This window comes from Panthera pardus, unplaced genomic scaffold (assembly GCF_024362965.1).
Source record: "Panthera pardus isolate Hobbes unplaced genomic scaffold, ASM2436296v1 HiC_scaffold_3, whole genome shotgun sequence".
Classification (NCBI taxonomy): domain Eukaryota; kingdom Metazoa; phylum Chordata; class Mammalia; order Carnivora; family Felidae; genus Panthera; species Panthera pardus.
The window spans coordinates 59117430-59130222 of NW_026526876.1; the positions used below are offsets into that span (position 1 = coordinate 59117430).

At 53.8% G+C, this 12793-nt stretch overlaps 1 protein-coding gene across 1 annotated transcript in view; it reads right to left on the reverse strand.

Moving 5' to 3' along the window:
* KSR1 (kinase suppressor of ras 1) overlaps nt 1–11366 on the reverse strand; it is a 161769-nt gene extending 150403 nt beyond the window's left edge. Inside the window, exon 1 of the mRNA XM_053892770.1 lies at nt 10789–11366. Coding sequence (XP_053748745.1) covers nt 10789–11019 — 231 coding nt within the window. The 5' untranslated portion in view covers nt 11020–11366. The remainder of the gene's footprint in view (nt 1–10788) is intronic.
* Nucleotides 11367–12793: the final 1427 nt, after the last annotated feature.

A 12793-nucleotide genomic window follows, 5' to 3' on the forward strand; every position in this document is an offset into this window, starting at 1 on the left:
AGAAAACTGAGGTTCCGAAAGCCAAAGAAGTTGCCCAAAGTCGCAGAGCAAGCAGGGAGTAGAGTCCTGCTGTGCATGTGACCTCCCCACAGAACCCATGTGCAACCCAAGGTCCTCACTGGCCTCCTTGTGCTCAAGGCCGTCCTTCTCCATGATGCCACCATGACTGTGTGCAGAAGGCCACTACAGATAGGAAGCAGCTAGCAAAAAGTGACGGACGCCTGTGGGAATTCAGCAAAAAGCAAAGAAAACAAGACAAAACAACAAAGGAAACCACCTTTGTTGAGGGCAAGAAACCACAGAGAAAAGAAGCCGGAGGGCGGTCGGCAAGACCAGGTGTCAGAAGGGACAGAGCAGAGCATGAGACAAGACACACGCAGGGCCGGGAGCTCCTGGAGAACGGGGTCTGCGTGCCCTCACCCACTATCCCCCCAGGGTCCAGACGCGGTAGCGCTCAATAAACGTCAGCTGACATCTGACATCTCGTGGGGTGCGGAAAAAGCAAGAAGCAAGAGAAAAGGCAGAAGAGGGGACACAGAACCAGGGAAATGAGTGGACTGGGAATCAGGACTGCCGTAACGTGACCATGGGCTCGGGGGGCCCACAGCGGGACAGGAGACTCAGGGAGGCGATGCACCGGCCCTCAGGCTCTGAGAACAGGACCCAGGTGCAGCGGGAGATCTGAGTTAGCCAGTGGGACAGGCTCCCTGCAATGGATGGGCGCCCAGCAGCCAGGGCAAGCTTCTGGAGAAATCGAGACCGTCATTTCATGGGAAAAGGCATAGAGATTCCTCCCGCCTGCTAGGATAGGTATGGCTCTGCCTAGAGGCAGAGGACTGGACTAGAAGACCTTCTCAGGTCACTCTGCTCCCTTAAGACCAACCGCCTAGCCCCACGATTCTCCAAACCAGGCTTACTCAGAGGGGAATGGCAATAGATGGCATCTATGGCAATAGATGACCCAAGACTGGTAGACCTAGTTACCCCTGAAGCTGGGGGATCACTACGTGGGGGCTCATCAGACCATTCTCTCTACTCTCGCACTTTTGAACATTTCCATAATAGAGTGTTCGAAACATGTAAACTCAGGCCCAGACAATCTACCTAAAAATCACCAGGGCCTGGCCCAGGCTGGGGGCTGCCCTCTGGATCCCAGACAAAACCCACCAGAATCAAACAATGATTCTACGCTAACAGAGTTTTCGGGTGGAAGAGAGGGGAGTTTGCAAAGGCAAGTCAGGCAGTACAGGCGGGTCATTAAGACTGTCCGTGTTTACGGCACGGCTTGGTCTCTCCTTAGCTGTGTGTCCCTGGGCAAGTCGCTTAACCTCTCTGCACCTCGGTTTCTTTCTCTGTAAAATGGGGATCGCGATGGGACCTTCCTCACAAGGTTGCTGGGAGGAGTAAATGCCACATAAAACTCCTAATGGGGGGGGAGGGGAGGCATGGAATAAGCTTGCAGTAAAAATCAGCTAGTAGGATACATTCCATTTTGTAATGTGTACAGATAGTTATTTCGGAAACCATGCACCCATCTGATCAGTCATCTGGAGAAAATGAAAAAGAGTGAATCCGGTCCATTTCTGAGAGCTCAGGCAGTGGTGTGGGGTCAGCACATCCAGCACACCTAGAGTGGCCCCACAGACCCAGGCCCCCATTGGCCAAGGGGCTACAGAGAGCTCCTCCCTTCGAAAAGCCAGAAACAGGAAGCAGCTTCCTTTCCTTTCCATTCTGAGCCAGCATTTCCTTTTTTGTTTTAAAAAGCATTCCTTGTCTGCAGCCCAGCCCTTCCCCTGCCCTCAGCAGCCCCAGGCTCAAACACACCCGCAGCCATCTGCATTTCTCTTGGACTGTTCTCTGTCCCCCAGCTGGGTCATGGGGTTCCCGGTAAACTCTGAGTGAGCGTGCCCTTGACACGAGGCTAACTGGCACGCAGAGACAGGAGGAGCAGGAGCAGGGACCCCAGGCACCCGGAGTCTCCGGGCAAGCCTTGCTTCGCCTAGTTGGAAGGATTAAGTGAAACGGGTCACTCTCTGCCTCCCTTTGTTTAGCACCTCCCTTGACAACAGGCAACCTCACACGGCTTGGTCAGTCTATGGACTCACCAGCCTCTCCTCAACCCACCCGATTCAAATTGGAATCTTAAATGGCACCCCAGCATCATAAAAACATAAAGCTTGGCTGACGCTAAGCCTACAATTTCTTGTTTCTCCCATTCATGGCTTAAGGTGGTATTTCCCCCAACTATGTTCAGTGGAAGAAAGATCCCTGCATCAATAAGTTTGGGAACACGTGCTGCAGGGCATCTCAGAGCCTTAAAGACACTTAAAGATCTTCAGGAATCTCCAGAGGGGGAGAGGGCTGATGTGGCACATTCTCAACCACCAGAAGGCCTCTTTCGCAGATACAGTAGAGGAAAGGCAGCGCTAAGCCCTTTCGAGGGCCCCACGCCGGGGGGAGGGGGCTCTCAAGACAGTGCCCAATGATGGAGAACTCCCAAGTCACTTTTGAAATATGCCTATAATTTTTCTCCCAGCCAGCGAAACTCTGAATGCACCACGAATAAAGCTGGTCCTGCTTTATCCATGCCAAGATCAAACCCAAATTAACTGGCTCAATTGGCACTCCAAACCTCAAGGTGTCATGCTGAAGAAAGCCTCACCTCTCCATAAGCAGCTTCTCTTGACAGATTTGCAGAAAGCAAAGCCCTCACGATCAATGTTATCGACTGGGGTCTGTAGTTTATTCTGTACAAAAAGTTATTTTTTCTCACCATAAAGGCCGAGTCCATGGACTGCTGTAAGCTTTCTTTCCCCCTCTTTTTTTAAAATTTCAAACACAAGTCTTGATTTATTCTTGCAATTATTCTGTGGGTGGAAAAATGAAAGGGGGGAAGGCGAGGAGAAAAATGGCAAACAAACAAGATACTTCAGCTCCGTTATTTTGAAAGGCAATCTGCCCAGTTAAAACACACTGCTGCCCACCAAGGCCAGAATGGCAGAAAATTACACATGCGTATAAATACATAGGTTTTATATGTGGCGGCAGCTTGAACTGAGGCTTTTTCAACGCAGGTGAGGAACAATCATGCCTAAGAACAAATGACAAAGCATTTCTGATCCCAACATCTGTCCCCAGTGGATGCACAGGTATGGGCATCTCTACCTGGGATCTGCAACAGGGGACAAAGACAAGACAAGACGGACACAAAGACGTCGGATTAAAAGGCTGTATCTTCTGGCAGTGTTAGTAAATGATTTATAACGTTCTCTTGACATTAAAACCAACAACAGCGTTTCGTGGAATATAATGCAAACTCTGCACAAATTTAAGACAAACACTAGGCCTACAGGAGTAAAGGTTCACCCACCCAGGTCCCAGGGGATCTTTCAGTGGCAGGACGAGAAGCCCTTGAAAGTATAGTCAGGTTCAAAGCCCATTGGCTAGACTGGTTTTCAAAAAAGGCCCCACCCACAGGATACCCCAAGTTGCTCCCCAAGAATCTCTCCACTGCCTGGGGTCCCCAAGCCATGGGGAGGGGGCTGGCAAGGCCAATCCATTTGCTTCCTCTTGCAGGAAACTCCTTGAGGCCGAGGACCCCACCAACACAGGAGGGTGAAATGGCAGGATGCTGTTGGCCATTAGTCTAGATAGATGGTTTCATGTCTCTCTCTTCAGGGCACCTCAGGTCTGCATCCCAGCTCAGTGCTCAGTCTCCTCCGCCCTTCGGCAATGTTAATTCTCTAACAGGCATTCCCACCAAGTCCCTTCACCGTCAGGACTTAAGTGTCCTCGCCTGCAAGATGAGAGGGCTGGACCAGATGGAAAGCCCGAAATCCTCTGAAACCCCCTACCAAGGCACCCCAAACAGCCATCTGATCAGTATCTGTGGCTGGTGAAGGAAAAGAGTCTACAGTTCAAGGGATAAAGACGTCACCGCATGGCTGTGCCCTGCCCAGAGGCAACCAGTCCCCTGGACACAGAAAGCCCTGACCCCCAGCACCCCCTCTGCTGTCTTGGAGAAGACCACGCTCTTCTAACTGATCAACCCAAGCCCCCTCCCAACTTTGCTGCAGGCAACCAAAAACCACAGCCCACAATCTTCGACACATACCCCAGAACATCAGCCTCAGGGACCCTGTCCTGTCTCCTGTTTACACTTCCCGAACTCAGGGGAGACGTGGATGCAGTGGCAGAGGAGTAAATGCATAAAGGCTGCCGTTTTAGAAATCCTGGCATTCATGCTGGGGAAGGGGGAACATATCACGCCCTAAAGATTTTAAAGAATAGGATTACGATTGCATGCTGTTGCTATACTTTGGCCTAGCAAATTCCCCTTCTAGGAAAAGACTCTGCAGCATGATTTATAATAGCAGGGCTTGGAAACAGCCTGGATGGCTAACACGGGGAGGACTGGTTCAATGAATTTATGGTATGACCACACAAAGCAGCCACCGACGGCGCTGATGTATATCCATGCGTATCAATGTAAACAGAAGACACTTACAAGGCAATGCACACAGTATGCGCCGCAAGTATCTATGTGTACATCTGTCTGCGAATGCAGAGGATAAAAACCCTGGGAGGACATACAGCAAACCGTTAAGAAGAATTAACCAGATCCGAGAGCTGGCATTGGGGGTGTGGTTTTTTTCTTTTGTTCATCAGTGTTTTCTTTCTCACACTGAACACAGATCATTACGTGTATTCGGAAATATTTTTTACAAAGTGGAAAGCTAGGGGATAGGGTGCTTCTCGGAAGGATTATTCAGAAAGAATAAGGCAGGTGTCCATTAAAAAAATTATGAGCAAGTTGATCTCTAGGCAGCTTCTCGTTTCTCAGAGGGACACCGACACAGACCTGGTTGCATCAGAGTTTGTTGACAGAGGCCTATCTTTGAGGATGTGCCGGGCTGCATGTTAGGGAAACAGCCCCAAGCTCAAGTTCGGAGGCTGCACGGCCTGGGGTGGGCCACCAGCCATCGGGAACTGAGCCACCGAATAACCACCCCCAGGCTGCCTTTTTCTGTTACTGCTGCCTCCTTGGCCTCAGCAGCCAGGATCCTGCCCCGAATTCCCACCAGGGCTGCTAGAGGCGGCTGCAAGGTTCAGGACGTAGTTCTGAAGACCAGTGCACCCCGGTTTGGTCACCTACTCATGGAGTCCTCTCCATCCCTCGGGGCCACAGGGTCTTCATTTGCAAAATGAGGATAAACCCTCCTAAGGTTCTTGTGAGAGTTAAACAGGGCGACATAGGCCGGGGGCCTACCAGCATGCAAGACACAGAATAGGTGAACACGAAGAAAGTGTGCATCCCACAACCCGCCCTCACTGTGCCTGAAGGCCATTCCCATAACCCCAAAGGAGTGCTCGCTTCGGCAGCACATATACCATAACCCCAAAGGCACCTACGCGGCTTTCTCTTCGGAACTGAATGTGAGAGAAGATTCCGAGCCATCTATTCTGAAAAGACGTATACTTTTTTTTATTTTTTAATTTTTATTTTGTAATGTTTATTTATTTTTGAGAGAGACAGCATGCAAGCAGAAAAGGGGCAGAGAGAGGGAGACGCAGAATCCGAAGCATGCTCCAGGCTCCGAGCTGTCAGCACAGAGCCCGACATGGGGCTCGAACTCATGAGCCATGAGATCATGACCTGAGACGAAGGCGGACACTTAACCGACTAAGCCACCCAGGCGCCCCAAAAGATGTATACTCTTTAAAAAGCACAGCTTACAGAGACTTGGTGGCAGGTTCTGCTACATCCCCCCACCACCACAGACACGGCCAAGGGCCAAGGCCTTCGCAGTCTCTCTCCCGGCCACAGCCAGCAGGCGGGGAGAGAATACCTGCGGTGGGGAGTGCAGCCCCCTGGACATGGGGCCAACCCAGAGGGGAAGGAGGCATTCCCGTTGTCCCCAGGCAGCATACCAGCAGCCCTCTGGCACTCACACTAACTTGGGCCGAGGCTGCGATGAGGCCTTCCTCCAGCACCACCCGCCCCTCCCCAGTGTCCTCTCCCGGGCAGGACACAGCAGCTTTCTTGGCGAGAAAGGAGTAAAGAGGAGGAGACACGCAGGACCCTCTCCAGGCCACCACGGAGGAATGCGGGTGGCAAGTTCCAGCAGGGATAAAGCTGCCAAGGTGAAAGCAGACACCAAAGGGGGCAGTGCCCCATCTCTGCATCCCCTCAGGGACGGCTGGAATTAAAACCTCCATGGAGGTTGGAGCCATGGCAATGGAGCAGAAGGAGAGATGCCCCCACTCTGAAGCGATGGCCGGTGGGGAAAGGGAAACCAGCTCGCGCTCTCAGTTCTGCCAGGGACGTAACGTGGGACACCAGGACTGTGGGAATAGTTCCCACCAAAACAGAAGGCTAGACTGGCCAACCCGTTCCGGCACATTCCCCATCCCTGAGTACTTGGCAAGCCATGCTCCTGGAGTCACTACGGTTCACCTGCCTGGTTCCCCATTAGAATTCAAGTTTCCCCAAAGACCAGGAAGGCATCCCGAGTACCTCAGAATCCTTGCCAGGGTGGCTACAGCTAGCCCAGCAGGCAAACGAATAATGATGGAAGTTGAGTGAATGGATGTTCATGCAAGCCTGGAGGGCCTGATGTTGGGGGGGTGGCGGGGGCAGATAAGGGACCATGGGGCCTGGAGCTCGGTACTCCACACAGCAGGGTTCTGACCTCCGTCACAATCAAGCTGGGCAAAAGGCAAGCCCTGCTGACCTTCCGAGTGGCACCTCCTGGCTCCAGGGCAACTCAGAGAAGTGGCCAAAGTGTGGACTGTACCTACCACAGCTCCCCAAGGTCCCCTCCTGGGCAAGTCCCATGGGCAAGGTCCACGGGGCCTTCTTTCTCCAGATCAGCTTGCATAGGAAGGAATTTCTCTCTATAAGAGCATAAGGTAGAGGGGGCGGGGCACCTGGTCAGGTTCAGGTCATGATCTCATAGTTCATGGTTCAAGCCCCGCATCAGGTTCTGTGCTGACAGCTCGGAGCCTGGAGCCTGCTTCAGATTCTGTGTCTCCCTCTCTCTCTGCCCCTCCCCGGCTCGTGCTCTGTCTGTCTGTCTGTCTCTCAAAAATTAATAAACATTACCAAAAAAAATGTTTTTTAAAAGAGCGCAAGGTGGAGACACTCGGTATGCCTTGGCCTGTTCTGGAAAGTACTAGCAGGCCGGCAGAAAAGGGCAACGTTACCATGCCACTAAATGTGAACCTGCACGAGGCACTGCTTTCTCCCCAGAGCTCAGCACAGACTCGGCCCACAAAGCATGAATAAATGAGGGAAGGACCTGGCATGGGGCTCCAGGACCAGCTGTGAGGCCAGCCAGGTGTCCCTGTGTGAGCCCATGGGGGAACGAGAACATTCCGTCCTGCCTGGGTGGAGTTCTCAGACCCCCTAGGAGGGTCTGCTGGAGGCAGGGCACGGGGCTCCTCTAGGATGAAGGAGCCTCACAACTTTGTTTACAAATTCAGGCTCTGAGTTCTAGATTCTGTCACCCTCCCTCCCCATCTAGAGAGAAAAAATTGTGTGGTGAAGGTTGGTGGATTTCTGGGAAATATGAGGAGCCTGAGAAGGTTCCGGCACACTTGCCGGCAGGTAGGAGGCAAACATTGAACCCCGGCTCCTTGCACTTTTTTGAATCCAAACTGGACCACTACACCGAGAAAAAGTCATCACAAGGGCAGCCAGACGCGTTGCGCCCGCCCCGCCCCCCCCACGACCCCACACACCATCACAACCTGTGATCTGGGGCACCAGCAGCTGCGCCCAGGTCAGGGGCTTCCGGGGGCATCCCACGTGCTGTTTCTCCCAGCGAGTGCTTATTGGATGAAGGCCAGGGGTGCCTGGATGGCTCAGTCGGTTAAGCGTCCGACTTCAGCTCAGGTCGTGAACTCGCAGTCCGTGAGTTCGAGCCCCACAACGGGCTCTGTGCTGACAGCTCAGAGCCTGGAGCTTGCTTCGGATTGTGTCTCCTTCTCTCTCTGCCCCTCCCCCACTCATGCTCTGTCTCTCTCACTCTCAAAAATGAATAAATGTTAAAAAAAATTTTTTTTAATGAAGGCCAGACTGTGCTGGGGTTCCTAAGATTCTGGGAGAAGTCTGGCGCAGTTGCATAAGCCAAGACCTCTGGGGAACCCCCTTTCTTCAAAAGCCCGGAATCCAATGTTGCAAAGCATTCTCTCTAGGGGCCCTGGCCTGGAATATGATGGGAGAGGAGCCTGCAGAACAGAAAAGAAAGCCAGAGCGGACAGCTGGACCACTGTCCTGCCTCCCTCACTACATGCTGGCGGGATGGTCTCCTGGCCCGTGTCACCCACCTCTAGGAGACAAGAGCCAGCTATAGAGAAGTATCTTCCCCTAAAGGTGGCCTGTGGCAATGAATGCCACTGGACCCCCACCAGGGAAAGTTTATAGGCAGAATCTTTCAGTGGTAGCACACAAACTTATAGGCTCACAGCACTGCAGGTTTATGCCATCTTATCCCCATTTTACAGATGGGAAAGTTGAGGTTCAGAAGTCATGGGACAGACACCCCTCCCCACCCCAGACCTGAATTCAAAGCTGTCCGCCACACTGTCCCCATCAGCAGAATTCTTTCACTAATACACTTCCCCCCTATTTTATCAGCTTCGTAAATCTGGATTTTACAACTGTTTTTTAAACAGAGGCATGTGCAACAAACGTTTGGTTCAACCCAACAGAGGCCCCTTCACCAAACCACAGAATGTAGAGCCTTGTCAAGGGCCTACAGAGATCCACCCCAACCTCCCTGTGCAGGTTAGGAGGCTGAGGCCTCCAGGGCAAAGAAATTCATTCAAATTAGCTGGAGGCAGCTTTAGGGAGCCAGTTCCTGAGGTCTCAATTCCCATTCCCAAGAAACAAACCAGGTGCTGCCTTTTCTCGGAGTAGGGTGAACCCAAATCCCACACCACAATGGAGAGAACGGGGAGCTGGGTATTGGTTCCGTTTACACCGCAAATTTCCTTTGGGTGGGTTTTCTGGCTGTCAGAGACCATCACCCAATAAACACGCAGGAGGGAGGCCACTAACACACAGCTCACAGACCTAAATAGCAATGCTCTGGGGTGTCACGATGCCGTATCTTTGTTAAAATGAATGACTCTGGAAATCAGGGTATCTAGAGGGCAAAGTACCATTTCCAGAGAATGAACAATACACACTCCTCCTGTATCTACTCCAGGAACCAGGAGATCTTCAGAGCAACATGGGAACAATCCGAGAGAGGTCAACACAGAGAACTTTCTCTCATCTCGATAACATAGCAGTCCAAGCAGACACATGCTGCAGGACGATGATCCCGCCTCCCACAACTAAGCCACACAGGCCCCCTATTGTGTCAGTTCAAACACCGAACTTTGCTGGGCAAACACATTCGGCTGTGTTCAAGAAGAGACCAGTTTCCCTCACCCCTTGGAAAACAGCAGCATGCATGCAAGAAGGGACAGCTTGGGGGCAGGGGGGTGTTGTTGTTGGTTAGTTTTTAAAGCAAAGCCCCAGTCAGTACTGCTAGACCAACTGTAATGAAAATAATAATAGCCAGCACTCACGAGATGCTTCCAACGTCCCTGGTTTTGTAGCTTTGAAGGAAACAAAACCGCAAGAGAGAAGTCACCCTCGAACATTGTGGATCAAACAGGGATTCAGGCTGCTGATTGGCCTATGACAGCTGGCAGAGGCAGTTTGCAATAAAGGGTTGGGGAGGAGGCTGTTAGGTTGAGAAATTAAGGTTCTCCCCACGACAAAACATCCCCAGATCGGCAGAAGGCCAGATGTGCCGACGCAAGGTGGAAAGAAGCCACTTCAAGTTGGGGTAGCAATTAAGTGGTCCCTGGAATTTTACGGCCTTTCCAGTGTCAGGACAAAAGCTAGTTGGGAATGCACTAGTTTCCCTCTATTGTGTATGGGGGAGGGGGAGCCCCCTTCTGAGAACCCAACCACCCTTTTGACTTGTTCTTCCAAATCCTTTTAATACTGCACATCCTGGCTATAATTTGAGGGAGGAGGGCCTGCAGATCTTATTTCTTCTTTACACTGGAGACTCTCTCCCCCAGAACCCCTTAAATAGTGTCATCTTCCTACCAAAGGCCTGGTGCCCCAGCATAATCCTTCCTAAACCAAAATCCAATGTCTGAGGAGGAGTGGGGGAGTCGGTGGGTAATTACATTTTGAGCAGTGAAATGCTGTGGCTGTGCGAAAGGAAAGCATCAAATGCCTGAGCAATAAATATGCAGTTTCAGCAAACACGTTTTGAAAAGCGGCAGACAAAAATCCTGGAGGAAAGGAAAGAAAGGAACAAGCAGGGAGTCTGGGGCGTGAGAGAAAGAGAATGGCGGGCCTGTGATCACACTTCAGGGGGACCCCCCCCCCCCCCCGCTCCCCGTCACCCCAGCCCACGGCTGCTCGCCTCAGTCACACAGGGAAAAGTCCAGCGTGTGACTCAGTGGGAGAATGAGTCCTGCGGCCCCGCAAACTGGGCGGGGGCGGAGATGGGGAGGCAGGGGATGCCCGCGCGCAGCCCACCCCGCCCACGGGCTCCTCGAGCCTCCACCCCAGTTCCCACTCCGCCCCTCCCCCCAAATCCCGCCCAAGGTGACGGGCTGGTCCTGGGTCCCCAAGCTGCCGCAACAGCGACTGGAGGAGGGAGAGGAAGCCTCAAAGGGGCGACACCGGCTCCAGGATGCATCTGGGAAGGAGTGCCCTGGGGCATCGAGGGAGGTGCCGGGGCCGCTCCCCGGGCCGCGCGGCCCCCTTACCTCCAGGGTCCGGATCTCCTGCTGGGTGAGGTCGTTGGACACGGCGCACTTGGTGCGCAGCCCGCGCAGGCTGCCGATGGAGATGTCGATGAGCTTCTGGAGCTGCCCGCACTGCTGCAGCGCCCGACTGGCCGCGGCCCCGGGGCCCCCGTCCGCGGCCGCCGCGTCCCCCCCGCCGCGGCCCTCCTTCTTCTCTCCCATCGCCGCCGCGCGCAGCGCCGCTCTATCCATGCCTCGGCATCGGGGCCGCGGGGTGGGCGAGGCGGGGAGCCCGGGGGCGCGGGCGCCTCGGGAGGGAATCCGCGCGCGGGGAGGGCCGGACGAAGAGCGCCCCTCGGTGCAGCCGGAGCCCGGACGCTAGGACTGCCGGCCGCCAAGCCCGCCGCTCCCGCCCGCCCAGCCGCGGCTGCAAAGCGAAAGCCGCGGCGACCCGACGGCTGCGGCTCCCGAAGCTTTTAAGTGGCAGCGGGGGCCGGGTCAGGGTAGCTGGGCATGCTGGGACTTGTAGTCCGCGCCGCGCACCTGCCGCTCGGCCCGCGCCCTCGGGGCCCGCGTCCGCGCCCAGCGCCCGGCGGTCCAGGCCTTCCCCTTGGCGACGGGCTCCTGCAGTGCGGGAGCGCCCCGCCTCCTCGCTCCGGGAGTGGCCGCTGCGCACCAGCTCCTCCCTCGGGCGCCCAGAGCCGGGAGGGGGGGGGGGGGGGCTCGTCTCCCCGCCCCCTCCACTCCTGCCTCCAGCCTGGGGGCTTCCCACGACCCCCGGATGGGGCGGGGCAGGGGCCGGTAGCCCCTGGGTGGGAGGAGGGTGTGCTTCCTGCAATTCTGCGGCAGAGCCTAACCCTGGAAGGTGGGGACAGCGGAGGTTCCAGAATTTCTATGTTGGTTTAGGGGCCGCCATCTAGTGGGAAGGGGCCTAAAGTACTTGTCCTCTGGCTGGTTCGCGGAGCATTGACTCTCGATTGTCTATGCCAAAGGGAATGTTCGGGCATGGAGAAAGAGGTCAGAGCTTTCTTCAGGATCGTATTTACCCATCAAAATAAGCATCCCATCCCTCCGCCACCCCTACCCAGCAGGCCAGTCCAGACGCTTCGGGTGGCACATTGATTTGTCACTTGAAGCGCTCTAGAACAGACAGCCTGGGTTCAAATTCACACTCTACCTAGCTGTGACAGCTGAGCTGTGAGCTCCCCCTCTGACCGTCTTGAGTTTTCTAATTAATAAAAATGGGGTGATAATAGTATGTATTTTCTAGGGTTCATATAAAGAAGGAGTTAATGTGTGGACCTAAATTGATTACTGACAAATGCTAGTAATTGTTACTGACCAACCTCAGATTTCCTAACCATGGCCCCAGATGCCACCAGTGGCACGGGCACAATACCGCTACAGGGCCTTTCTATCTTCTTTGCCTCTTAACTCGGCATTCAAGCGCAACCCATGCCCCCACTCTCCCCTCCCACCTCCTGCCGCTTCCCTTGCGCCCTGTTACTGGGCTAAACTGAAACGCCGGGACTCTTAATCAAAAGCACACCATCTATACTTCCAACATCTGCTAACTAGAAGAAATAGCTCTCAGAATGTAAGCGCCTTGGCTGCAGAAGTGGCTGAATAATTTATCTTTGTTTCCTCTTCCTAGAGCCAAATACAACGCAGGGCCCACAGTAGGAGCTCAATAAAGTTGTGCGACCCATTTCGTGAATTCTTTGGGCACATCCTATGCTGAGTTTCTCCTATCTTTCAGGCCATTTCAGGGAAATTGGGACTTTCTCTGTGTGTCTGTCTCTCTCCCCATCTCCCCCCCCCCCTTTTTTTATGAAGAAGGAGAATTGAACAGGAGATAGTGTCCGAGCATTGTATTCCTACCTGAAGTCTACACACAGTAGTGGGTGGCAATTTATATTAAACCTTCCTTGGGGCATCTGGGTGGCTCAGTCGGTTAAGTGTCCGACGTCAGCTCAGGTCATGATCTGGTGGATCTTGAGTTCCAGCCCTGTCTTGGGCTCTGTGC